Source organism: Notamacropus eugenii, chromosome 3, assembly GCF_028372415.1.
Source record: "Notamacropus eugenii isolate mMacEug1 chromosome 3, mMacEug1.pri_v2, whole genome shotgun sequence".
NCBI lineage: Eukaryota > Metazoa > Chordata > Mammalia > Diprotodontia > Macropodidae > Notamacropus > Notamacropus eugenii.
In genome coordinates this window covers 99612943-99639373 of record NC_092874.1, presented here as the reverse complement: position 1 = coordinate 99639373, position 26431 = coordinate 99612943, and the positions used below count along the sequence as shown (strand labels likewise).

Sequence of the window (26431 nt, the reverse complement as noted above, 5' to 3'; positions counted from 1 at the left end):
GTGGGGCTATAATTAATACCATTGCACACAGGAATAATTGTTATTAAGAGAGCATGGCACAGGGTAATCCCACACACTAGCCTGAAGAATACCTGATTAAAGAAACGGCAGCATTTTCTTTGTGCCAATAATGGTACAACTATTCCCGGGGGGGACATCCTGCAATTTACTTAGGGCATGCATTCAAGATTTGCCCCCACCAAAGAAAAAAAAAGCCCCAAAGAGGCAGAGAATAGACGAGGTTAATATTTAAGTGCTAATGAGGACACAGCTATTATACACTTTGCATTGTGCTAATGAACAAAATAATTGCAATGTTGTAGTTGAGAAGTGCTTGGGGAAGAAAGATGGGGCTTTCTGGGTCACTGCTGCTTCTCTTACCTTTGAAGTCTCATCTTCTAACTCTACTGATGTGGAACCATAATGGTTGGTTTAACCAGGGCCAATTAGGTCTTAGGAAAACTAGCTCAAAACCCTGACTTCATATTGATTGGCATCAGAAAAGTTATTTAATGGTTTCATATGGAACCTCTCTCTTTGTAATAGCAATACTTATTTGAGAAACCAGGTTAATATCATAAGGCAGCTTGGTCATGATAATGGATCCAGTCAAAAAGAGAATTAGCTTACTCCAGGAAAATTGGGCAGAATCAATAAGTCCCATCTTTGCTTTCGATATAATTCAAAAGAGTCTCTGATTGTTTCTGGGAAAGCCTCTAATAGGTATTACTCAGCTTAATACTAGATAACTTAGTCCCAATCAAGGAGCAAATAATATTAATTCAAGAATAAAAGTAAAATATATTATGATTTTATTGTGCTTTTCAGAATCCACTCTGGTTCAGTTCTATATTAAATCATTAGAAATAAAAAATCTTCATTTCCTTAGTGTATAGTTTTTTTCCTCTGTTTTAGTAAATTCATAGAGTTTACAAGGTTCCAGAGATAGGAACTATTTGTGCATTCCTTTCTGGCTTCTGGCTGCTATTACTATGCCCCACTCTGTTCATCTTGTGCATCTCTATGTCACTGTAAATAATGCTCTTACCCATCTGACAGAATTTCCTTTCTTATGCTTGAAGTTAGTAGTATCTTGACTGGCTTGTATTAGTAATCCATCCTGGAACCATTTGAATCCATTTTTATGTGTTTATCACTGAATTCTAGAACATAGATAGTTAGAACCAGGTTTATTTTTCTTTGTCTTTTAGAAATTTCAACCAACCCATTCATTTTACAAATGGGAAAACTGAGACCCAGAGAGTTGAGATTATTTTCTTAGGGCCACACAGCCAGTTTGTGACAGAGTAAGAATGAGAATCGTGAAGAAGGGCTCTCTAAATTAAAGAAACCTGTGAGATCATTTACTCTAAACCCTTTGTTTTGTGGGTGAGGAAACTGAGACACAGAGAGGTGAACATAAGTGTGCAACAGAGCTGGGATTTGAATTCTTATCCATTGACTTTCATCTAAATCCCCTAAATTCTAATTCCTACTCTAATATTTGCTAGCTGATTAATTGTGGGCAAATTCTCAACCTTTGCTTCCTCATTTGAAAATAGATTCAGTACCAATAATTTGGCAGCTAGGAAGCACTATTGTGCATAGAGTTCCAGACCTGAGTCAGGAAGACTCACCTTCGTGAGTTCAAACTTGAATTCAGATGCTCACTAACTCTGTGAGTCACTTAACTCTCTTTGTCTCCTTTCTTCATCTTTAAAATGAGCCTGAGATGAAAATGGCAAAACAACCCAGCATCTTTGCAAAGAAAAACCCAAATGGGATCATGAAGATTTGAACGCTACTGAAAAGCAACTCAACATCAATTCAGGAATTATTTGGAAGGGATTGCTTTATAATCTGTAAAGTGCCTTATAAATGAGATTTTATCATTTCTATTAATTATTAATATTATTGTTATTACTTCAGTCTCCTAGTTTCTGGTTCACTTTCTTTCTGTTACATTACATGATTTCTTGGCTAACCTGAGTAAGCCATCTTTTCCAGAAAGTGCATTTTCCAGGAAAAGAGACCCTTTCTAGCAATGTAGGCTTCATAGATGTGCCTTTTTTATTGTATCCAAACCCATCTTATATGTTCTTGGTGGAGACAGATACTTCAGGGATGGCTATTAGGATTGATCTAACATAAAACTTGTCAGAAGGGTAGCTGAGATCAGAGCCAGAGATGCTACTCTTTCTTCTCATAGATTTTTCTTACTAGCTGACACTCAAAACAAAAGGAATTGTACTAAGATGGGATAGGCTAGTAGTGGTTCACTATCCTAGCTCCCCCATGAGATTTGTAGACATCACTTGGAGGAAGCTAAGCATCCTATTACAAGTCTTCTCCAGAGCTTGAGAATGGGGCTGAGAGGGAACAAGGGAGATGCAGGAGGCCCTGATCATGGAAGATTCCTTCCTATCTCTATCTGTGTGGGAACAGGTCCAAGGGAAAAGACAATGTTTTGGACAGGGGAGGAGGGGAGAGAGAAGTCATCTAGTGGCTGATGTACGTTGATTGATATCTGCAACCCAGTAACAGGGGCTATTAACATTATGCACCAAGGGGTCAGCAGATCGGGAGAGCATGTTCTGGGTATGCTGTCCAATTAGGTTAGAGACAAGATAGACCCTGTGGAGTGAGATGAGAGTGAGTAAATGGGTTGCTGTTACAAACATGGTGTTTGGGAGATACCTTGATGCATTCAGATTTGTTTTTAGAGCAAAAGGCATAAGGCTAGAGAGCATGTTATTCATGTTCAAATCTTCTTCTCCTTGTCCTTTGCTTCTCTGCAACTACCCCATCACCACATGAGCAGTGTGCAATAACAAAGAATGAACTTTGGTATAAAGTTTCTATCTACTTATGTAGTGTCTGAATGGTTTCCTATTGATCTCTTATTTTCTGTGTGCATTGAAAGACAATGAAATGTGATAGGTACACCGGTACCACCTCCCATCACATTAATCAGGTTGGTGGAGGTAATGTAGAGTCAAAGGGAACTATACAAAGTCATAGGTTCATAGATCTAGATTTGGAAGGTGTCTTAGATGTCATCAGTTAAAACATCTTCATTTAATTTTGAAAATTTAAATTAAATGTTTAAGATGGATTCTCTCTACCTTGTTCAAGCTGGAAGTGGAGGAGGCACTCACAGGCCCTATCCCACTGAGATCAGAACAAGACCTCCGACATGTTCTAAATCCATCCCACCACTAGTACCCCATCCACCCACCAAAGGCTCACCATGTTAATGCTCAACTTAATGCAAAGAGCCGGCTTAGCTTACTATTATTGCTCAGAACTCCTGTACTTAGGAAATCTGCCAGTATCTCAGGTACCTGGGAACACAGACATGCACTGTCATTCCCAGCCTTCTTTTTATTTAAAAATTCCAGTTTTGTGATTTTGTCAGCAAATAAAACATTTTAATATCCAGAGACCATCAAATGGTAGCATATAAGAAATTGTGAACTTCTTATATGACATAAACTTTAAAAAGAAATACGACTTTATATTAAATTTAAGAAGATAATGACAAAAGTGCTCCTTTTGGTCTCTTGTATACTTTTTTTGGTGAATTTAAAGAACTATTTCATTGAAGCTCTTTTAATTTGAAACTACATCTCCCAAATTTTACAAGCAAACCACTATAAGGCTCAGAAAAACATTAGGTGACTTAACCAATGTCCTATAGATTGAAGAACTGGTTATTGACATAAGATTGCCCTGTGGAGGATGCATCCCCAATACTGACAGTCATTGAAAACAGGAGAAGACAAAAGCTGATCCAGGTCAGTACCATGCAGTTATTAGGATTCGTATTTTCAATGGAGTAGATCTGAGACCTCATCCTGACTGAGAAACTTAGAAGGGCTATACAAGACTGTGTGTTATCCTGGATGAATAGCAATAGCTTTAAAACAATTCTACTTGATATTTGGGGAAAATAGGTGATGTGTTATCATTGGATGATATAGCTTCAGTGTATTCAGCATTAGTTAGGGTGCAAGGCCCTTACTGTAATACATGAATGTGTCATCCTTTGAGAACCATCTTGGACTAGGATGAGGTAGTGTGAGTAGAAATTTTAAAGAAGGGTTTGATTAATGTATTCCTGTGTGTGTATGTGTGTTCATCCTTTGTTGACGAAGAAGACCATGCCATCAGAGAAATAATGACATGACTTGCACTTGACTTTGTTTTGAGTGAGGGAGGGCTGTGCAGGTCACCAGCCTCACTTCTCCTCCAGAGCCATCTGAATCCAGTGACCAGACATTCATCAGGATGACTGGAGATGACCCAGGATGAGGCAATTGGGGTTGAGTGACTTGTCCAAGGTCACAAAGCTAGTAAGTGTCAAGTGTCTGAGGTGACATTTGAACTCAGGTCCTCCTGACTCCTGCACTGGTGCTCTACCCACAGCACCACCTAGTTGCCCCTAATGAATTCCTAGACATGAGTGAAAGAATCTTGCCCTAGTCAACCTGGAATATATGATAGACATATTTGTCTAACTAGATGATAGATGGAAACTTCAGTAGTGGGAGAAGGCACATGGTAGATACTCAGTAATATACAAGGAACATATCCTTCTTATGCTTTTTAATTCCTATGGCACCTAGTATGGTGATGATGAGGAGAAGAAGGAAAATATACAGAATATCTGTGGTTTTCTTGACTTTCATATCTCAGTTTTTTTACATGATTTGAAACATTGTCATAGCTCCAAGTATAATTTTTGAACTTTTACCTGGACTTCTTTTCAGAAAGGTGGAATAATTTAAGGTATTTTATCCTGGACTAGAAGTTCCAAAAGAGAAAAATTACTTTGCCAATAATCAATGGACTGGATGCGTCTGTTTACTTTACTCTCAGTTCAATTACTCTTCCAATATTCATGAGTTGTTTAGTCATCTCTTTAGTATTCAGGTTTTAGATTGTTCAGGTTCTTCAACAGTCATCTCTCAAACCAGCTGCAGTCTCAGGATCCCACCTCTAGTTCTATGAATGCTTTTCAGATCTGGTGTTCGCTAATTACATCAGGCAGCCAGAAGGACACTGTCCGTCCTTTTAACTGTTGAGAAACACATGGCACATGCAATAGTTTTAACCTCAATATTTTCCCCCTAAACCTTTGTATGCTTCCAGAAGAATATTATAGTAGAATAGTTTCCATTGTCTAAAATTTGATTTGGCTTCCTTTTAAGTGAGTGGTCTTCAATGATTCATTCATTCAACGTCAACAAACAACAAAAAAGTTCTTATTGACTACCTGTCTATCATGTGCAAGGCATTCTGTTGTAAATGAGGTTCCACTCTACACAGAGCTTTGCATTATAGTGAGGGGAGATGAAATACGTGCAAATAACAATTATATAAAATAATATCTAAGTGTATAAGGAAGTATAAAATACTTTGAGAGATCTTTGGAAGGATAGATTACTTTTGTTATGGAGGAGGTTAGGTTAAGAGAAGGCTTTAAGGAGATAAGATTTTAAATGAGCTATGAAGGAATGACCTGTAGGGTTTCAACAAGCAGAGGAAGGAAGAGTTGGGAAGGAAGGCTATTTTAGCATCAACAAATGAAAAAAAAGAGGAAAACTCAGGACAGGATAAGTCATCTAGTTTAAGTGGAGCTGAACACTTAGTTAAGGAGGGAGGAAAGGGAGAAGGTTGGAAAAACAGGCTGGAGTACATTTTGTTTAGAGACCTACATGCCTTGTAATGAAATATTCCTAGAGTTTTGAAGAAGTTATTTTTAAAAACTAACTCAACTTTTTCTAAATGTTATATCTTTTAGAAACTAAGGTATATTAAAACAGTGTTATCCAATGTGATAACTGCATTATCAAGGAATATTCCCATGAATACAGAAGAAAGGAGAGAGTATATATGATGAGAGACTCTAAAAAGATATTTTTTTGTCCTAACATATTCCCCCAACCTATATAACAAGATATCCAAAATCCCAAATTGATCAATTAACCAATAATCCATCAGGGCTCATTGTGTCAAAGGTAATAATATTTGAAAAAAGGAAATTAGCTTTTCCCTCAAAGAATTTCCATTCTCTTGGTTGGAAATGATATATAAACAGATGCAAGCTAAAACAAGATAATGTGAAGAGAGACAAAGCACTAACAAGTAGGAGAAATCAATGAAAGTTACCCAGAATAGGTGATATTGAAATGGAACTCTGAAAGGAGATAAGAATTCTGGCAGGCAAAGATGCAGGGAAAGTGTATTTTAAACACTGAGAAGGGCTTATGTTGCTCCATGGAAGAATGAGATGGCATGCTGAGTTTTTTGAGGAAATACTAGTAGTTTACAAGAGTGCAGGGAAATGCGAAATAAGACTACATAAGTAGGTTTGAGCCAAATTGTGATGTCTTATCACTTTTAAGATTAAAAATGAAATCCTCTATTTGACTTTCAAAGTCTTTTATATTTTGGCCCCTTCATACTTTTTCAGTCTTCCTCTTCATACTTTTTCAGTCTTCTTATATTTCATGTCCTTCCAAATACTCTTTGATCCAATAACACTGACATCTTTACTGTTTTTTGTACAAGACTCTTCATCCTCAGGCTCTGGTCTTTTTCACTGGCTGTCCTCTTGCCTGGAATGCTCTGCCTCCTCATCCCTACCTCCTGGTCTTCCTGGCTTTCTTCAAGTTCCAGCTAACATCCTATCTTCTACAGGAAGTCTTTTCTGACCCTCTTCTATGCTACTGACTTACCTCTTTTGACTGTCTCCAATTTATCCTGCAGTTTTAATTATTCTGCTATCTCTACTGTGTCTTCTAATTAATTATTTGTTCTAGATTGTTTTCATTTTGTCTCCCCCATTGCCTAGATAGCTCCTTGAAGGCAGGGATCTTTTTCCCCCTTTCTTTGTATCCACTGTACGGAGCACAATTCCTGGAACATAACAGGCACTTAATGTACATTTATTGACCAACTAGGTTAGTGAGCACTTTATCCTGGAGGCAAAGGACGGCCTGAAAGTTTTTGAGCATGTGGCTGTGTTAGGAGGATCATTGTATTATCTGTGTGAATGTGAACTGTTTAAATGAGTTACTAATAAAGAAAATAGTTAATGGACAACAAAAATTATACTGACACTAATTATACCTTGATACGGAAGTTTAACCAATATTAACCAATTGCCATTTAAAAGCAAACCAAAAGTCTAAAAAGAACCTTGGTAACAAAACACTTAAATGCCAAGCAGAGAGAGATGGTTGTCAGATGTGACAATAGTTTAAAATAGAAAATAATAAAATTTTTAAAATTAAAAAAAATTAATAACATTTAATAAAATCTTATGAAGAATATAATGAATCATCATGAGTAGTGTCACCTCATCACAGAGAAGAGGAGTGGAAGATAGAACAAATTTCAAAAGAGGTTAACAAAAGATTCATCTCAACAAACTTGTCCAGATGCACATTAAAGATAAAACTGAAAAAGGACAATAAATGTGAAAAATGAAGTATCTTTTTCATCACCAATAATTACCACGCTTGGACTTTAACTTGACTGTTTTTTATGTGCTTGTTGAGGAAGTAGAAATGACACTGACAGTAAAAAATGGGAAATGTACTCACATATAAAATAGAAAAGATCAATTTTATATAAAACCAAGTGTACAAAGAAGAGACCTATGCTATAAAGATGACACAGTTCTGGAGATGTTGAGAAATCAGTTTACAAAATATGTGAAGGAATAAAAGATCCCAGAGCTGTGAAAAGAAAATTCAAACATTATTAATTCCAAAAAAAGGGAGATACAATCAAAAATGTCAGTACCTGACAACCAATAGTCCTACTTACTCATTTCATCCATACATTCATTGAAGACATCCTACATGATGATATTAGCAGTGAACAGGAAGGATTGTGCGAGTAATATTTATGATGAGCAACACCTTGATTTTCACAAATGACCGAAAGATGCAGAGAACATAAAATGTCATTGTGCTTATTGTTTGTTATTTAAAAGCATGTAATTTGGTGGAACAAAATAATGCATCAAAGTGTCTGTGACCTTGTATTGGAAAACATATTTTGATAACTGCATCTCAATTATTCTTTGTACCACTATGTATTTCATTTTATGCATTTAAGAAAATTATTCCCAAAATGGGTCCATGGCTTTTACCATACTAACAAAAGTCTCCATAACCCCAATAATCTTAATCCTTACTTTAAAGAATCTCTTTCATCAGTGTATCTCCCATTTGCATGTCATAAGAGTTCAAGATTGCTTGAAAGGTATAATAACCTAAATAAAAATATTTAACCACCTCTTGATCAAAATATCAAGCAGGAATAAAAGAAGGAGATGGATGCTTATGACATGTGTTCACTACTAGAATAGAGAATATTCATCACGGATTCTAAGTTGGAGAGAAATTCCTTGTGGTCGTGGTCCTCCACATGCTCTTGTTTGAGAATAATGCCATTCTATATCATCCCATAATCTCCTAAATAGATACATAATCACTCAAGAGTTTGGCCTGATCTCTAAGGTGGGGAAGACCAAGTGAGTGAAGAATATCCATCACCGAGTTTATGACATGGAGAGAAAGCTTGAAAAATATATTAATTTTCCTTTAAATGTTAGCAAGTGTTGACCACTCATTCAAGAAATTTTATCACAACATAACAAAGGATGGCATGAGAGCTGGAAAGAACAGAAATAACTTTCCAGAGTTTATTTTTTAAAAGATATGAGAAAACTGTGACAATTTTAAGATGCAGGGAAAGAGACTTTAAAAAAAGGATAAAATGGTAGGTCAGTAGAGGGGGAACAAAGAAGGATGGAATTTTAAGCACTAGATGCTACCCATGGGGATTTATGTGGTTGAATATCAGTAAGGGGTGAAGGGTGAGGCAAAAGAAGACAAGGCAGACAAGGTTTTGCAATTGAAGAGGAGAGGTGGAAACCAAATGAATGAATGCATGGTTCACCAAATTCCATCTCTTCCTATTTCACAGGAGACCATATTAACACTATTTAAGTGCATTTTCCAATGATTATTAAAGGAAATGTACTAGAATCTTTTTGCCAGAAAGACTCAAAATATACATACGTGAACTTTAGAAATAAGTTTATTTACTATTAAATTGCCAATCCAGAGCTGTTAAAAAGTTTCCTCTATAAAATTCTAAAAGAACTTCTATCAAGAAGAAATATAAATGGCCACCTTTTATTTCTGGAAAACAGGTGCAGTCCCCTTGAAAAGAGGAAAATACATCAACCTCAGCATGGGAAAAAAACCGAAAACAACTGAAAAGAACATATAACTTAATTACACTAGTGTCTCGCTTTCTGCGAAAGGGAGATTTGATGCAATTAAAGCACCTGTAACAAATAAAATTATCCAGGGGGTATTTTTTTTTTCACTTTCTTTTTCCTGGTTAAAGGGAAAGTTAGGATTAAATTATCTGTGCCAATATAGTTAAGTTTCTTTAGTCTCTTATTTCTTCCAGTCCCTTAGTATCTGGCTGATATCCCATAGCAATAGAGATCCATCCTCCACTGATTATCTACAACTCTTTGGAGTCTCCCCTCCTTATAGATTTTTAAAAATCAAACCATAAAGAGAAAGGAGATTATTTATTTTTTAAAAAGGGGGGGAGTGGACCAAATGAGGTGAGATTTAGAAAGGAGATGAACTGTATCAAACACAAATATTTCATTTGTTCAGTAACTGATCAATTGATCGATTGACCCTAAAATGCAAAGTAGCACCAACTGGTATTATGACAATAGAGAGAAATTAGAAACATTCAGTGATTTGCTTGGTATAATTTCCAGGTTTGCCCAGAAAAATGTTAGCTTTGAAAGAATATTTCATGTTTATTCAGGTGGAATTATCTTCCTTGGGGCTTTTAAGTTAGAACAGTATGCAAATATGATGCATTTGCCACACCATTGAACTTAATTTAGGGAGGGGAACAGGTTCAGGGTAGTGGGAAGAATTATAAGGGAAAAAAGACATTGTCTTAAGCAATGCTTTGACTGACTTAAATGTATCATTTCTGTGTAAATATGAAATTTTAAAAATGAAAAAATCAGAGAAACTTTGGCAGAGAATCATGGTTTTTAACTGAACTTTGATCAATTTTGGTTTGTTTGCTTATTTTTCAGCTATTTATGAACTCTCCTGTGAAGCTTATAAACACCTAGGCAAAACCTCAAATTTTTATTGGATTGATCCTGATGGCAGTGGGACTCTGGGGCCTCTGAAAGTTTACTGCAACATGACAGGTAACTATGTCATATACATGTTTTATGAAGTCAATTTCATGACGTATCAAGCATAAAAGATATACAGTGAAGTTTAGTTTTGTATTTTGCTGCATTTTTTATTCCAGCTCTTTACAAATTAAATTTTACAAAATGTTATGATAACCACACAAATGTAATCACAGCTATCCAAAACCACAAACTACTTGTCAGAAACGTGAAACTGTTCCTGTAAGGGTAAAGCCTTAGAGCACCACAATAAGAAACCTTACTTTCCAATTTAAGCAATCAATGATATGCATTTAAAAAGTCAATACACTGAAGAAAGGACCCCAAAGTTAAATATTCTAAGACTGTAGTCAATTCAGTGGTTGGGGAAAGTGACTGTTGAGTCAGTACCCACAGTTCATAGTGCTTATAGACAATTGAGGATTTTGTGATTGGCTTGTACAGGCATTTTTATCACAGAAACTGATAATTTCTTATTAACGTGCTGTATTCTGATTTTTGTGGTTATTCATATTTCTTTATTTTCTTTTAAATAAAGCTACATAGAGGATAAGAGAGAATGTGATTAAGTGGACTGAGAATGACCAGTCAGATCTGGGTTCCAGTGCTAGTTCTAACATACTACCTCTTGTGATCATGAGAATAGTTGACTCTTGTAGAGTGTTTTATGACTAAGCTCTCCAAGACAGAGGCATCAAAGATGCAGTCCATAGGCCACATTTGGCTCATAATATCCTTGAACCAGATTGAAATGTGATTAGGCAATACTGAACATAATAAGAGAATATGGTAGATTTTTATTATATTTTGAAAATAAGTCAATATGCAACATGCGGGGATCATTTTGTATAGGTTTTTGTTACTGTTGAGTTTCAGTCATGTTCAACTCTTTGTGACCCCATTTTGTTTTTGTTTTGGGCCAAATATTGGAGTGGTTTGCCATTTCCTTCTCCAGCTTATTTTACAGATGAATAGCTAAGACAAACATGGTTAAGTCATTTGCCCAGGGTCACCTCTCTATAAAATGTATGTCAGCCATTTGAACTCAGAAATCTTCCCAACTTCAGACCCAATGCTCTCTCCATTGTGCCACCTAGTTACCTTATGTACAGATTAGTGAAATTTTTTTTCTATTTAATTTTGATAGTACTGCTCTAAGACTATAAATTTGAGACACACTCTTATTTACAGAAAAAAGTTTTGAAGTTGGAATGCTAACTTGTAGTCTTGGGATTGGAATGGGAAATCCCAGATCTCCTACTTAGTGTACATTTGACATTGTACAAGTCACTTAACCTCTCTGGTCCTCAATTTTTCATCATCTGTGAAGTGAAAATGTTGGATCAGATGAGCTCTAAGGTCTCTTCCAGCTCTCAATCTATGATCATATAAGACAGATTGCCAACAGTTTCTGTAGGACTGGATGAAATTTTGACAGTGGGAGATTTCTACACAAACAAAATCATTGATTTGTTAAAAGAAAAAAAAAAAAGCACCTCCAGAGTCCTTAGCCTCTACATCAGAGGTGGGGAATCTGCAGCCTGGAGACCACAAGTGGCCTTCTGGTTACTTGGATGTGGCCTTTGGACTGAGTCCAAGTTTTACAGAAAAAATCTTTTTATTAGGGGGATTTGTTCTGTGTAGCTTTGAATTTAGTCGATGGGCTGCACTTAAGCACCTAGAAGGTCATATGTGACCTTGAGACCACAGGTTCCCCACCTCTGCTCTACATCATTAAGTTCTTGATTTTTAGCTCTTCCTTTATCCATGCAAAATTAAGGGAAGCCATACACAAACCCTTAAAAAAACTGACAACAGCAAATATTCTTATGATTCCCTCAACAAACATAATTGGAATTGCTTCCTTGGCAAACAGAGATGTAGGTTCTCCTGGCTCATTCCCATTGCAACTTAGGGCTAGAGAATAAGATTCTAAGTCTTTATAATCTTCTACACTTGAAAGGTCCAAGAGTAGTTCTGATCCTTTTTTTTTTTTTCTCAAAGAATGCAGATTTTCTATACAGGGCCTTGCAAAGATCTTAGTGCAGTTTTAAGATATTAGAGTTTATTTATTAAAACTATTAAACCTTGAAACCATATTAAGATTTCAGAACACCCTATTACATTGGCCTCTGGAAGCTGTTTTCTTTCATCATGCCTGAGTAAGTCAAATCAACAAGCATTTATTAAGTGCCCACTATGTATTAGGCGCTGTGGATAACTTGAACCTTAGCAACTGCGGAAGCATGTTATCCAGAGTGATCAGCTGTCTTTGAGGTTTCACACCACTTGTATCAGACAAGCAAAGATGACAGAAGAGAAAAATGACACATGTTGGAGGCACTGTGGGAAAACAGGCACAATGGGACGCCATTAGCAAAGCCATGAATTCCAACCATCATGGAAAGCAATTTGCAACGAAGCCTAATGTTACTAAGCTGTGGATACCTTTGGACTCTTAGGCCTTTATTTCATACTGAAAAGGAAAAGTATTATGTATACACAAAAGTATTTTATCAGTTCAACCAAAAGCTGTAGACTAAGGGAGAATCCTCTTGTTGGGCAATGGCTGAGCAAACTATGGTATTGAAATGTAATGAAATATTTTTGGGCCGTTGGGAAATGACAAAATGGATAGTTTCAGAGAAAACTGGGAGCTTCTTTCAGCCAATGTAGATCAAAGTAGGATTTCCTTTGCGTAGCATTCAAATAAAAGTCTCATTTGCTGGTGGGATTTTATAGTCCTCTGAAGCAGTCCAGCTGATTGCTTTCTCTAATGTTGTTTTGTTTGAATTACTAACAGTTTTTCAGTTTCATAGTCTCACTGAAAATCAGACTTCCACATGGCTTACACGTGGAATTTCCTTTGATGTACTAACTTACATTTTTTTGGTATGCCCCATCTGACTGTCTCTCTTTCTCTTCTATCTCTGTGCATCTCTCTTTTTCTTGCTCTTTCTCTCTTTTTTTCTATTTCTCCCATTTTCTTCTTGTTTTTCTCTATCTTTCCTTCCTATTTCCTCCTCCTCCTCCTTCCTATAGATTTGTTTTTGACTGTTGTATTTTTTTCCCCAGCCTTTCAAATATAATTTTTTTTAATTTCCTTTTTTCTGATGGTGCTGTCAGTATCTAAGGAGTAAACTTGAACCTTCATTCACTTATATCATTTACTTATATGGACAACTTCCCCTTCCTAGGTCAGTAATAATAAGGATGATATTAACAATATGTATATGTACATTTAATGTATGCATCTGTTATATATACACACATATAACCATAATGTATATGTACGTTAAGGATCTGTGATTCCATCACAGTAGGGACAAAGACAGCTGATATTTCTATTGCGCTTCATGTTTACAAGTCTGTTCACATCTATTATCTCATTTGATATTCATACATTGTGAAGTTGGCCGTTTGGTTTTTCTTACGTTTATTTTATAGATGTGGGCATTGAAAGTCAAGGAAGTTAAGGGATTCTTTTTAGCATCCTATAGGAGCAAAGTTTATAAAAAGTATAATTGAAAAGTCAGAAAAAAATCATTAATAAGTGGTAGAAAAAAGCAGACACACAGATCTTCTAACTCCTTCCATGGTATTCCTTTCACAACACCATGCTGTTTCTAGATTATCAATAAGTAATAGCAGGGGCTAAAACTGCATTCAACAATATGCCTGAACTCCTGCTTAAGACTTTCTGAATTCTAAGCATTGTCATTTGTTCCTGTTTGCTTTCCCCACTCTACTTTGCAAGCACTGTGACTGTGTTCACATTCTGGAAATTTCATTTCATTTTACAAGCCAAGTTAAAAGCATTTTTTGCTCTGGATTATGAAGTGTGAAGCCCAAATATGGAACACCTACTGGGTTTCTCCTTGCACTAATTTTGTGGTTTTATCAAAAAAGCTATTGAGTTTGTTTACATGATTTATGTGTTATAAAGCCCTGGGGCCTAGCTGATCAAATTCTGTTATCGTCCACAATAGTGTGAACTGTTCTTTCCTCTTTATTTTAATACTTAGAGAGAGCTGATTACTGTAGTCCCTAAGCACATTATGTAGAATATACTCAGAACTTTGAGTAGGAGACTTGCTAGTAAAGGAAAAACAACACATGACTGCCCCAATAGGATTAGTTCAAAGTAGAAAGGCCAATAACTCAACTCTTATTCCATCCATACTGTTAGTAGTCTCCATGTAATATTAAAATTCTTTAGAATACTTATAAGATTACAGTGTCAGGATTTAGAGTTATAAGGGAACTTAAAAGTCACTTAACACAATCATCTCCTTTTTTAAAGGAGGTAAATGAGAATTCAGAGGTAAAGTAAGTTGCTCAGGGACACCAAACCATGGTGATTACCTTCAGTTTCTGGGGTTTGTATTATTTTTCTTCCTTATCGTGAAGAAAAACAAAACAAAATAAAACCTGAGGGTTTGCATTTTTCCATGTTCAAGATTTTGTAAATTTCTACAAGTTAGATGGCAATGCCGCTAAGAGACAATATGGTGTAGTTAATTCAAATCTTATTTTTGAAAGTAACTGTGTCACTGAGTAAATAAATTTAGCTTCTCTGCACCTCAGTTTTCTCATCCATAAAATGAGTTTGACTTTATGATTTCTAAGATCTCTCCTACCTCTTGAAATCGGTGCTTTCATGATCTGTAATTCTATGCCTGTTAGATATAGGCCACCAGCCTTACTCCTACAGGTTGTCCTTTCCTAAATCTGACAAATAAAGGAAGACATGTGCCTGGATGGCAAAACCATAGTTAAATCTGTAGTATAGCAAAATTATATTAGACCAGAATCTAGAAGAGCTGGATTGAACCCTAACACTTTTAGCTGGCTGGGTCACATTGGGCGGTTTCATTTTGCCTCAGTTTCCTTGTCTTTAAAATAAGAGTAACAACACTTTCACTGCTTATCTCACAGAGTAGTCAAAATGAGAGAATATATCTAAAGTGCTTTGAAAATGAAACTATGCAAATGTTGATGAAATCAATATTAACAACTAAGGAACTAGTCACAGAGACTTGTTTCTTTGAAATGAAACTACTGATATAATGATATGTGGAAAGAAGAACCTGGATATAGGTGATTGTCCCATGTCTTACTTTTTCAAGGGGGGAGCTTCCTGACCCTCAGATTAAAATTTTAGACGTTTGTGATTACTATTCTATTACATTGCTGAGATCTCCTCATAGTCTCTGGGGCTGTTGTTTTGAACCTGAGAGACTTGATGCAACCCCTAGAGTTTTGTACTCCAGCTATAGCACATTATGTATCTTTAACTATTATTCCAACTTTTGGTGCCAGATCGTATTTATTACTTTTCTTATACATAGGTAACATATTTAACTCATTATCCTTCCCCACCTATTTTTAAACTGTTGTCATGTAATTAAATAATATATATGTGTATATATACATATATGTGTACATACATATGTATATGTAGTATGTAGTATGCGTATACTATATATGGATGTGTATTGTATAGTATATATCCTATATAGTGTATATACTATATATGTATTATATAGTATATATGTATATATAGTTATGTAATTGTATTGTATGTATATATATATATATATATATATATATATATATATATATATATATATATATAGTATATATTGCAGACCTCATGCTGACTCTTGATTCTAGTATGGGCTAAGTTTCCCATCACTCCTTTCCTTCATTATTTACCAATAGTAGTCAATAGCTCTTTCTTCCAAATGCTTTCTATTTCCTACTTGTTAAATTAATACATTTTATCAAAAATAGCTTGAAAATGAAATTGATAGCTAAGTTATTAGGGAATCTGCATTAATTTTAGGTAATACTTCAACTAATAAGTTTTTTCTCCAAAAAGAGTATTTTTTTTTTCTTTCTCTATAGACCTGCTTCTAGGAAGCTATGGGAAGAGGGGTTTCTTTTCTATCTACCTCAATTTCTTTCTTTGTATAAAATCTACTTTTGTATATCAAGAAATTGTCTTACTGATATCATAGAGAATTCTACCTCCCATTGTCTATTATATCGAGAGTGTTTCCGATAGAAACAATCTGTGTCATTTAGTGTGTAGTTTGTGTATTTTCAGTGCTTCTGTATCCTGTTGGCCTTCTTATCCTGACAGAAAATCAGTTTTCAATTTTACAGGTTTCCTCATCTGATTTTGAAATCTGGGAAAAGTCACAGCTTCTACCTTGCTCCGAAGCAGTCTTCTCGCTGTATACATTTGTTAGATGAAAGTTTTATTATAACAAAATGTTCATTGACTGACTGATAGAATCATTTAATCATATATTTGAGGCAGGAAGTGACATTGGAGGTTATCTAGTCCAACTCCCTCTATTTTATGGATGAAGGGATTGAAATGGGGAGCAGGGAACAAGTGATTTGCCCAAGGTCATTTGTGTAGTAGGTAAGAAAAGTACAATTTAGACTGTGAGTTCATTGTGGGCAGAGACTATTTATTTGTTGCCTTTCTTTGTACCCCCATGGCTTCACATAGTAGTACTTTGTAAATGCTTGATGACTGACTGATTTGTTTATTGATATCTTGGTTAGCCTACAATTACTATTTTCTGTCCTTTATGAATCTTTTCCCTGGACTTTTTCCCCTTTTCCTTCTAGGGAATAACTACCTCTTTTCATTATTCTATTTCCTGCTCAATTTTTCCATCCTCTCCTGGATAACTCCCCTTTGTTAGAGATGTTTTACACTCACAGTCTCATGCCTTGCTCTTACTAACCTTCTCTGCTCTTATCTTTCCAATCACTCAGCCCTTCCTGCTGGATTGCACAGACATTTAGGTTCATCACCATCAGTATGAATCTTTGAATTCAATCCAGTTTGTAGAACCTCAGTTGAAAATCTATAAACTCACAGATCAAACCAAGTCCTTTAAGTACTCCATCCCCTTTGTAAGTGATTGCCTGCTCGGGAAAGACTACCCTTTGGATTCTCATTCCACTCATGGTCTCTGACCATTTGTCTTTTTTGTAGACTTCTTCTTTACTCTCTTTCAGCCATAGTGATAGTGAAATACTGCCACAAAACTCCATGGCATCACCAGTTTAACAGATTGAAAGGGTGATATAGCCAAGCAAAGAAACATAACTATAAGGTAATGCCGCTAGAGAGTTGATGTCCAAAGCTGGGATTCTATAGGTAGGTAGAGAACAAAGATGCTAACTGGTATTGAGATATTTAATACACATGAGACTTAGTAACATCATCTTCTTCAGCATATCCCTCCTTACCCTCACAACCTACTTACACAATATTGAAAGATAAACCTTCCCAGAACATTGCTTTTGTAATGTCAATCATTAAATCATAGAAAGTTCAAATCGAGGAGATACCGTGGAGTTCATCAAGTCCCTTGAGGTTGTGGGCTAGTCTGGTCCCTTCCTGGTGAGGCCTGATGAAGTGAAGCAATGAGGCCTGTAGCTGTATTGTAAATCAGTGGCAGACATGGGATCAGAACCTAGGTCTCTTCATTCCAGTCTTGTGCTTTTCTGCTTTGTCCAAGAACCTATAATTGCACAGGGCACTGAGCCATGGCTTCATTTCATCAAGCCTATGGATTATTATTATAACAATATGGTCCAACTCATTATTTTTCTTCTTTGCTGTGCTTCTCTGATTCACAATAAAGCCTCTGAAAATTTAAGATGAGGAGTGGTTGGAGAGCTATGAACAAATGCTATCAATAAATAGACTGAATTAGAAGCAGTAGAAATAAGTAGGAAGAGATGAACAGAATATTGTTTGTTTTTCTTATTGTTGTATATATTGGGTTCCTATGAAAGGTTGAACAATTTAGTAGTCTGTGTAACTATAATCTAGAGGGACTGGTTAATTCTTTTGCCAATTAATTATATTTAAGGGCACTCTTCCTGTCTATCTTCTCATGACTTTCCTGCCCTTCACCCCAACCCCTTGGACTTCAATGAAACTGTTGTACACCTTTCTGATGCACTTATCATTATCATCATCTTTTTCTTCCTGTTGAACAATAATCTCTGGGAAGACGTGCCATAGCTAAGTAGTTATCCTACCAATTGGTTGCCCAATGTTCAGTACCTAGTAGGTCCTTAAAACACGTCTATTAGATTGGATAGAGCTGTACTCCAAAGAATTTTATAGTTGAAAGAGAGGCAGAAGTTATGTTTATCTAAACAGTCTACAAATTGGTAAGAATAACAAATATGAAAACTATTTCTACACAAGATCAAGACTTGAGTGCCATCCTACTATGGCTTTCTTATGATCTAAATATGCCTTTTAATTTTGTAATGGGGTAGAAAATCCCAATATAGAACAAGGTGGTAATTTTTCACATTGTCTCTTCTTTAATAGGTAGAGTTCTGTGTATGTGAGCACCAGACAGGAAGCTATACACAATGTTTACAAAGAGGCAGAACTCAAAGTGAGGTAGTAAGTTTTCACAGAGACAAAATGGGCATGTTTGCATTATTCCTATGTCGATTTACCCTAAAAGATTACCTGATTTCTATTATTAAGATAAGATTCTAGATTTAGTTCAGTAACCATCTTCTAGATCTTGCTTTACTCAGCAGGAAAAATAATAGTAATAGACCAGCTATAGGCATTATGAGAGGCTAGACAAAATGTGCTCTGTTCCTTACCCTTTCCCCTAGTTTATCCCTTTCCTTCCTAAATCACCTTCCTTCAATGGTCTTGGAAAAACTGACACATTAGGTCACATTAAGTTGTTAATTATTTTTTCTACTATACTAGCTCCCCTAGGAGATTTGGATTTTCATAGGACTTTAGGGGGAGTAACCTGAAGAAATGATTCTCTAGTGGTGGAATTTCAGATATAGTGCTCCTCACTTTAGGGTAGTTGGCCTTACTTTCTATATCAGATACTACTCCTATGAAGTTCTGTCTAGATGTAAGATGAGTCCCATAGCAATGTCAATAAATAACTACAGAAAGTGTTATGAAATATTCTTTTTTAATTTTTCTTTCTGAAAGGATTATGGTTATCTCTGCCTCACATGCTAGCCTACATTGGCTTCAGTTTAATTCAATAAACAGAAAGCTTTTGTCAAGTACCTCCTATTGGCAAAGCACTATACGAGCACAGGGAGAAGGGATAGGACAAGTTACCAAGATGAGTAAAACATAATCACTGCTTTCAAGGTAGAATTAATTTTGAGTTAAAGAAGACTTTAGAGGTCATCTTGCCTTATGCAAATCACTCACAGTCTAGGAGGAGAAATAAGGCATGTATACATATATAGGAAACAATAGATTGCAACTCCTCGAGGTTAGGGGATGTCTGCCTTTCTTTGTATCCTCAGCATTTGGCACATTTATTGGCACATGGTAGACACTTCATAAATGTTTCTTGACTGACAAAATGGAACATGAGAAATGCTAAAGAGCCTAGAAGGAAGAAGAAAGGTTATATGAAAAAGCAACATTTGATTTGGTTCTTAAGAGTGACATTTCAGTAAACATCTTTGAAGGCCATTTATGAGTAAGCCAAATCTGACATGTATACAAAAACATGTTAATATGCCTGCTCTACCTTCCTGTATCAGAGACAACTACAAATGGGAAGTCCTTCACTTACCCTGTTGTTCTAATGGCCAGCAATTATTTCCATTGGTAGAATCAAAACAGCATTAGAGTGAGAATAAAAAGACTGGTCATTAATCTCTACATCTGCTGTTTTCTGGTCTCATGATTTTCAGAAAGTCATTGTAATGTTTTCCCTTTTATTTTCTGATTGATTTAATGAAGAAGTTGGTAATATCCTCAATACTTGCTTCTCAGAGTTGGGAAATGTCCTGCTCAAATTACCATAAATCATTCTTCTTTGTATTTTAGACTTTATTAGAACCATACTTAGCATATTTTTGGAGTAAACTTATGAACTTCAGGTTAATGTGGACCCAGCCTCACTGGTTTCACTTCTAGAATATCATTAACATGGATTGTTCGATTCCAGTTCAGTTTGCCTTTGGCCCTCTATGTATATCTTTATTCATATTGATTGGCTCACCTATCTTGGCAGTTAAATAAAGGAATTAATGCAAAGTACAAAAAATTGTCAATATTTCAAGGTATTCTTTTTTTTCCCAATATTTCTAGGGGATATTGATTTAATACCCTGAAAGAGCTAGGTTAAAGATCTTTGCTACTCATGCATTTTTTAAGAAACCATCTTGCTTCAGGAGGGATATTAATTTGCTAGATTGGAATGCAAGTCAAATATAACAAATAAATTCTCCCTGAAATTACAAATGCTTAAAAGTTATATGAGCCACTTAACTTTGGCTTTTCATTTAAGGAAAATTATGAAGTTGCTTCGTTAAAGCAATTGTAAGGTTATATTTTCAATATGTATAGGTCAGAAGATTAAAATATTATTTTCTTTGAAAATATGAACCCTTAGACTCAAAGACAAAGATTGACCTTGATAAGGTCAAAGACTACTCAGAACTTTGGGATCTGATATTATAATTTGACCTTAGCCTCTTAGGTTTTACATTATTTTTCAGCTTGGCAAATAAATTCTAAGAGGAAAAATTTAGTAAAAATATTTCTAGGACATCAAATATTCCACATAAATGTACTGATAAGTCTAAATGTAAATGGCACAGAAGAATATGTATCCATATATTTATACTCATGTTCATTCTCATCAGGGGTGTGCCAGGGGCACCTCCAACTTCTGGTGAGCCAATTGTTAAATTTTCAATGTAAATATTTATACCTCTGAAATTGGCACCTGCTGTACATCAAGGCTCAATTTTTCTTCTATTCTTAACCATCTAAGTTTAACAAACTGATGGACAGTATGTTAGTAACAAGATTAAATTTACAATGTGTTGTGCATCCTTTTTCCCCTACCCATCTGGTTGTTAAAACATTTCCAAGTACAACCGTTGGTCTCATCTATATCTACCTTCTTTTTCAGTGCACCATTTCTCTTTTATGACCACCCTTCTCACAACTCAAAATTTTCCATCCTTACTGATTGGGAACAGAAGTTCACGAAAAAAAATTTAATTGGATTGTACATTAGATTTCATCTACTCTAATCCCCTCTGAGGCCCAGAGTGGCTGAGTAATTTATCCAAATATATATTGGAATTAGAACTCCTGATAGCAAATTCAGTATTCTTTCTACTAATCATAATGAGGAGCTTTGAAATGCTACCTTAGCACAAACAAATGACTTTTATAATGGGAATTCCTGGCCCCTGTGAGAAAGATTTTTTTTTTTAATTTATGTTAAATCAAAGAATTCATCTTCTCTTCCTATATTTGGAGTCATCACTATTTACTTTAGTTTAATTGATCTCCAAGTTTGTGCCCAGAGAATTAGATTCTTATAATTCAGATCTCAGGGGAAACTCATTCAACCCATGATCACATAAGAATTTCTTCTTCCACATACTATCCAGGATGTCTTCTAGATTTTGCTTGGAGACATTTAGTGAAAGAGAACTCATTATCTTCTAAGGTAGCTGATTTTTCCTGTCATCAAGCCTAAATTTGTCTTTGGAAGTTCTCCCAACTCTGCTTCCTAGGAACAAGCAGAATGAATCAAACTCCTCCATGTGAAAGTCCTTCAGATACATGAAAACAGCTACCCACATCTCTTAGCCATTCCTCTACCACCACTAAGTCTGCTCTTTTCACAATATGCTCTCTAGTTCCTCCAATGAACCTCATATAGAATTATTCCAATATACTTCACAATCTTAGTTGCTTTCCTCCTGGTCATAGTATTTTAGACTCAAAGACAAAAAAGTTCTTAGACTTCTAGTCCAGAAGGCTTAGTCTTCTAGTCTAACATCCCCATTTTAAAGAGATATGGAGAGGTAAATTAGATGCCAAATTAAATAGTTAGTTAACAGCAGAGCTTGGAATTCAAACCCTGATGTTTTGACTCCTCAGGCCCTGAAATTTCTCCAATATGATACAGCTTGCTCTGTAGTTGGGTCCTTGTAAAAATGTGGTACCAAAAAACAAACACAATATTCCAGGTATGATTTGACAAGGGAAGAATTAAGTGCTACTACCACATTCCTAGTTCCCTGCACTATGCTTCACTTATATTGCTTTGGCTTTCACCTCCAATTGGATTGTTCCCAGAAGTAATATTTTGAGAAAATGTCCAAGCCAGCCAAGTTTAATCTTTTACCCTTTCCGTAGTTCCATTTCCAACTGTCTAGATTTCTCTACCATTTCTCCGTGTGGATATCTTCTCCTACCAACCCCCACTAGTTCCTTTTTATGAATTTCTCCATTAGAATGTAAGTTTAAGTACAGGAATTATCTTTATTCTTCCATGCATTTGTATTCCCAGTGCTTAGTTCAGTTCCTGGTATACAGTAGATGGTTAATAAATGTTCCATCTATAAATGGATCAGTGGATTGATTGGTCTTTCTGTATTTCTATTATAATGCAGCCTATCACTTTTCTGGCTGCTATGTCACAATGCTAACTAATATTTTACTTATAAGCCGAGACTTGTAAGCAGATGTTTTTTCTTTCAAATTAGCTTATATTTAATCATATTCCCCACATATTATTTTGTGAAGTTGAATTTTTGAATCTGTATAAGATTTTGCCCATATTAAATTCTGTCTGATTAAATTCAGCCCAACATTCTAGCCTGCTGAGATATGTTGTGGATCCTAATAATTATCCACTATTTTAACATCTGCATCTACTGATGTATCAACTTCAAGCTTGATTACAATGCTATCTATGGCTTCTTTCCAAGTCACTGATGAAAATGTTAAGTAGCACAAGCAGGGTCAGACAGATCTAGCACATATCAATAGTACCTCCATTCAAGTTGAAATCCAACCATGAATGCCTGTGACCATTAAATCAGTTTCAAATTCACCCAGCAGTACTAACATTCCCTTTTCCATCTCAATTCATTCTGAGCTTTAGTGTTCCTGACATTATGCTTTTTTTTTTGTTTTTATAATTAATTTATTTGTTTCAGTTTTCAACAATCACTTCCATAAGTTTTAAATTTTTCTTCCCTCCCTCCCCACAACAGTATTCAATCTTAGATGGGTTTTACACATACATTCTTATTAAACAGATTATCACATTAGTCCTGTTTCATAGAAGAGTTAAAATGAATGAGAAAAACCATGAGAAAAAACAAAACAAAAGAAAACATAACAAAATAGAAAATGGTCTACTTCACTCTGCAATCAATTCTGTAGTTCTTTCTCTGGGTATGGATGGCATTTGCATGAAAAGTCTTTTGGAAATATTTAGGTCCTTGTGTTGCTGTGAAAGGCCACATCTGTCAGAAACAGTCCTTGCATACTGTGGCTATTAGTGTTTATAATGTTCTCCTGATTCTGCTCACTTCACTCAGTATCGGTTCATATAAGTCACAGGTTTTTCTGAAGCCCTCTTGTTTGTCATTTCTTATAGCACAATAGTATTCCATTACATTCATATAGCACAACTTGTTCAGCCATTCTTCAACTGATTGGTATCCCCTCGACTTCCAGTTCTTGGACACCACAAAAAGAGTTGCTATAAATATTTTTGTACATGGGAGTCCTTTTCCCATTTTTATGATCTCTTTGGGATACAGCCCTGGAAGCCATATTGTTGAGACAAAGGGTATGCCCATTTTTATAGCCCTTTGGGAATAGTTTCAAATTGCTCTCCAGCATGTTTGGATGAGCTCACAGCTCCACCAACAATGAACTAGTGCTCCAACTCTCCCACATCTTCTCCAAAATTTATCATGTTGCTGTTTTGTCATGTTAGTCAATTTGATAGGTATGATGTTATACCTCAGACACTAGTTGTAAAAATTCTTTTCTTTTTCTGCTTCCCTCCTAATCTTGGTTGCAATGGCTTTGTTTGTACAAAACCTTTTCAATTTCTTGTAATCAAAATTATTTATTTTGCATTTCAGAATGTTCTCTATCTCTTGTTTGGTCAAAAATTCCTACATTCTCTAAAAGTCTGACAAATAAACTATTCCTTGTTCCCCTAATTTATTTATATTATCAGCCTTTATACCCAAGTTGTATACCCATTTGAGCTTTATTCTGATATACAATGTCAGGCATTGGTCTATGCCCAGTTTCTGCCACACTACTTCCCAGTTTTCATAGCAGGTTTTGTCAAACAGTGAATTCTTATCCCAGAAGCTGAGGTCCTTGGGTTTATCAAACAGTAAACTGCTATAATCATTGACTATTGTGTCTTGTGTACCTAACCTATTCCACTGATCTACTCCTCTATTACTTAGCCAGTACCAAGTGAATTTTATGATTACTGCTTTATAATACAATCTGATATCTGTTTTGGCTAGGCCACCTTCCCTAGAATTTATTTTCATTAATTCCCTTGATATTCTGTACCGTTTGTTCTTCCAGATGAATTTTGATATTATTTTTTTCTAGCTCTAGAAACTAATTTTCTAGTAGTGTGATTGGTTAAACACTAAGCAAGTAAATTAATTTAGATAGAATTGTCATTTTTATTGTATTAGATTGGCCTACCAATGAGTAACTGATGTTTTTCCAATTATTTAGATCTAACTTTATTTGTACAAAAAAATGTTTTGTAATTGTGCTCATATAGTCCCTGGATTTGTTTTGGCAGGTAGACTACCAAATATTTTATAATGTTTACTCTAACTTGAAATGGAATTTCTCTTTCTATCTCTTGCTTTTGGGCTTTGTTAGTTATATATGTGTGTGTGTGTGTGTGTGTGTGTGTGTGTGTGTGTGTGTGTGTGTGTGCGTGTGTGTGTGTGTATAAATGAAGATGATTTATGTGGGTTTATTTTGTATCCTGCAACTTTCCCAAAGTTTATAATGTCAAGTAGTTTTTTACCTGATTCTCTGGAATTCTCTAAGTATATCATCATATCTTCTGCAAAGAGTGGTAATTTAGTTTCTTCTTTGCCTTTTCTAATTCCTTCAATTTCTTTTTCTTCTCTTATCGCTAAAGCTAACATTTGAAGTACCATACTGAACAACAATGGTGATAATGGACATCCTTGCTTCACCCCTGATCTTCTTGGAAATGCATCTAGCTTATCCCCATTACATATAATGTTTGCTGATGGTTTTAGGTTGATACTACTTATTATTTTGAGGAAGTCTCCATTTATTCCTATACTCTCTAATGTTTCCAACAGGAATGGGTGTTATATTTTGTCAAAAGCTTTTTCTGCATCTGTTGAGTTAATCATATGATTTCTGTGATTTTTGTGGTTGATATGATCAATTATGATGATAGTTTTCCTAATACTGAACCAGCCATATATTCCTGGCATAAATCCTACTTGATCAAAGTGTATTATTCTCTTAATAAGTTGCTGTAAACTTTTTGCTAATATCTTTTTTTTTAAATGTTTGCATCTATATTCATTAGGGAAATTAGTCTACAATTTTCTTTCTCTGTTTTGGCTCTTTCCAGTTTAGTTATCAGAACCATATTTGTATCATAAAATGAATTTGGTAGGACTCCTTCTTTTGTGACTTTTATCCAAACAGTCTATATACTTCTAGATATATAGTCTATATTCTATATTGGAATTAACTGTTCTTTAAATGTTTTATAGAATTTGCTTGTAAATCTATCTGAACCTGGAGATTTTTTCCTGGGTAGTTCATTCATAGCTTGTTCAATTTATTTTTCTGAGATGGGGTTATTTAAGCATTTTGCTTCCTCTTCTCTTAATCTGGACAGTTTATATTTTTGTAAATATTCATCCATTTCACTAAGATGTCTAATTTGTCAGCATACATTTGTGCAAAGTAATTTCTAATTATTGTTTTAATTTCCTCCTCATTGGAGGTGAATTCATGCTTTTCATTGTTGATACCGGTAATTTGGTTTTCTTCTTTTTTTTTTTTAATCAAATTGACAAAAGATTTATCAATTTGATTGATTTTTTTTCATGAAACCAGCTTCTTGTTTTATTTATAAGTTCTATAGTTTTACTAATTTCACTTTTATTAATTTCTTCTTTGGTTTTCAGTATTTTTAATTTTGTATTTAATTGGAAATATTCACTTTGTTCTTTTTCTGATACTATGCTTTCATTTTTACTTTCTATTCAAAACCAGATGATTGAACTGTCTAGCATAGT

The 26431-nt window shown here is 35.2% G+C and overlaps 1 protein-coding gene across 1 annotated transcript in view; it reads left to right on the top strand.

The window, feature by feature from the left end:
- Positions 1-26431, top strand: part of CNTNAP2 (contactin associated protein 2) — a 2725119-nt gene that overhangs the window by 1769134 nt on the left and 929554 nt on the right. Inside the window, exon 12 of the mRNA XM_072652434.1 lies at positions 10163-10282. Within this exon, the coding sequence (XP_072508535.1) occupies positions 10163-10282 (120 nt within the window). The remainder of the gene's footprint in view (positions 1-10162; positions 10283-26431) is intronic.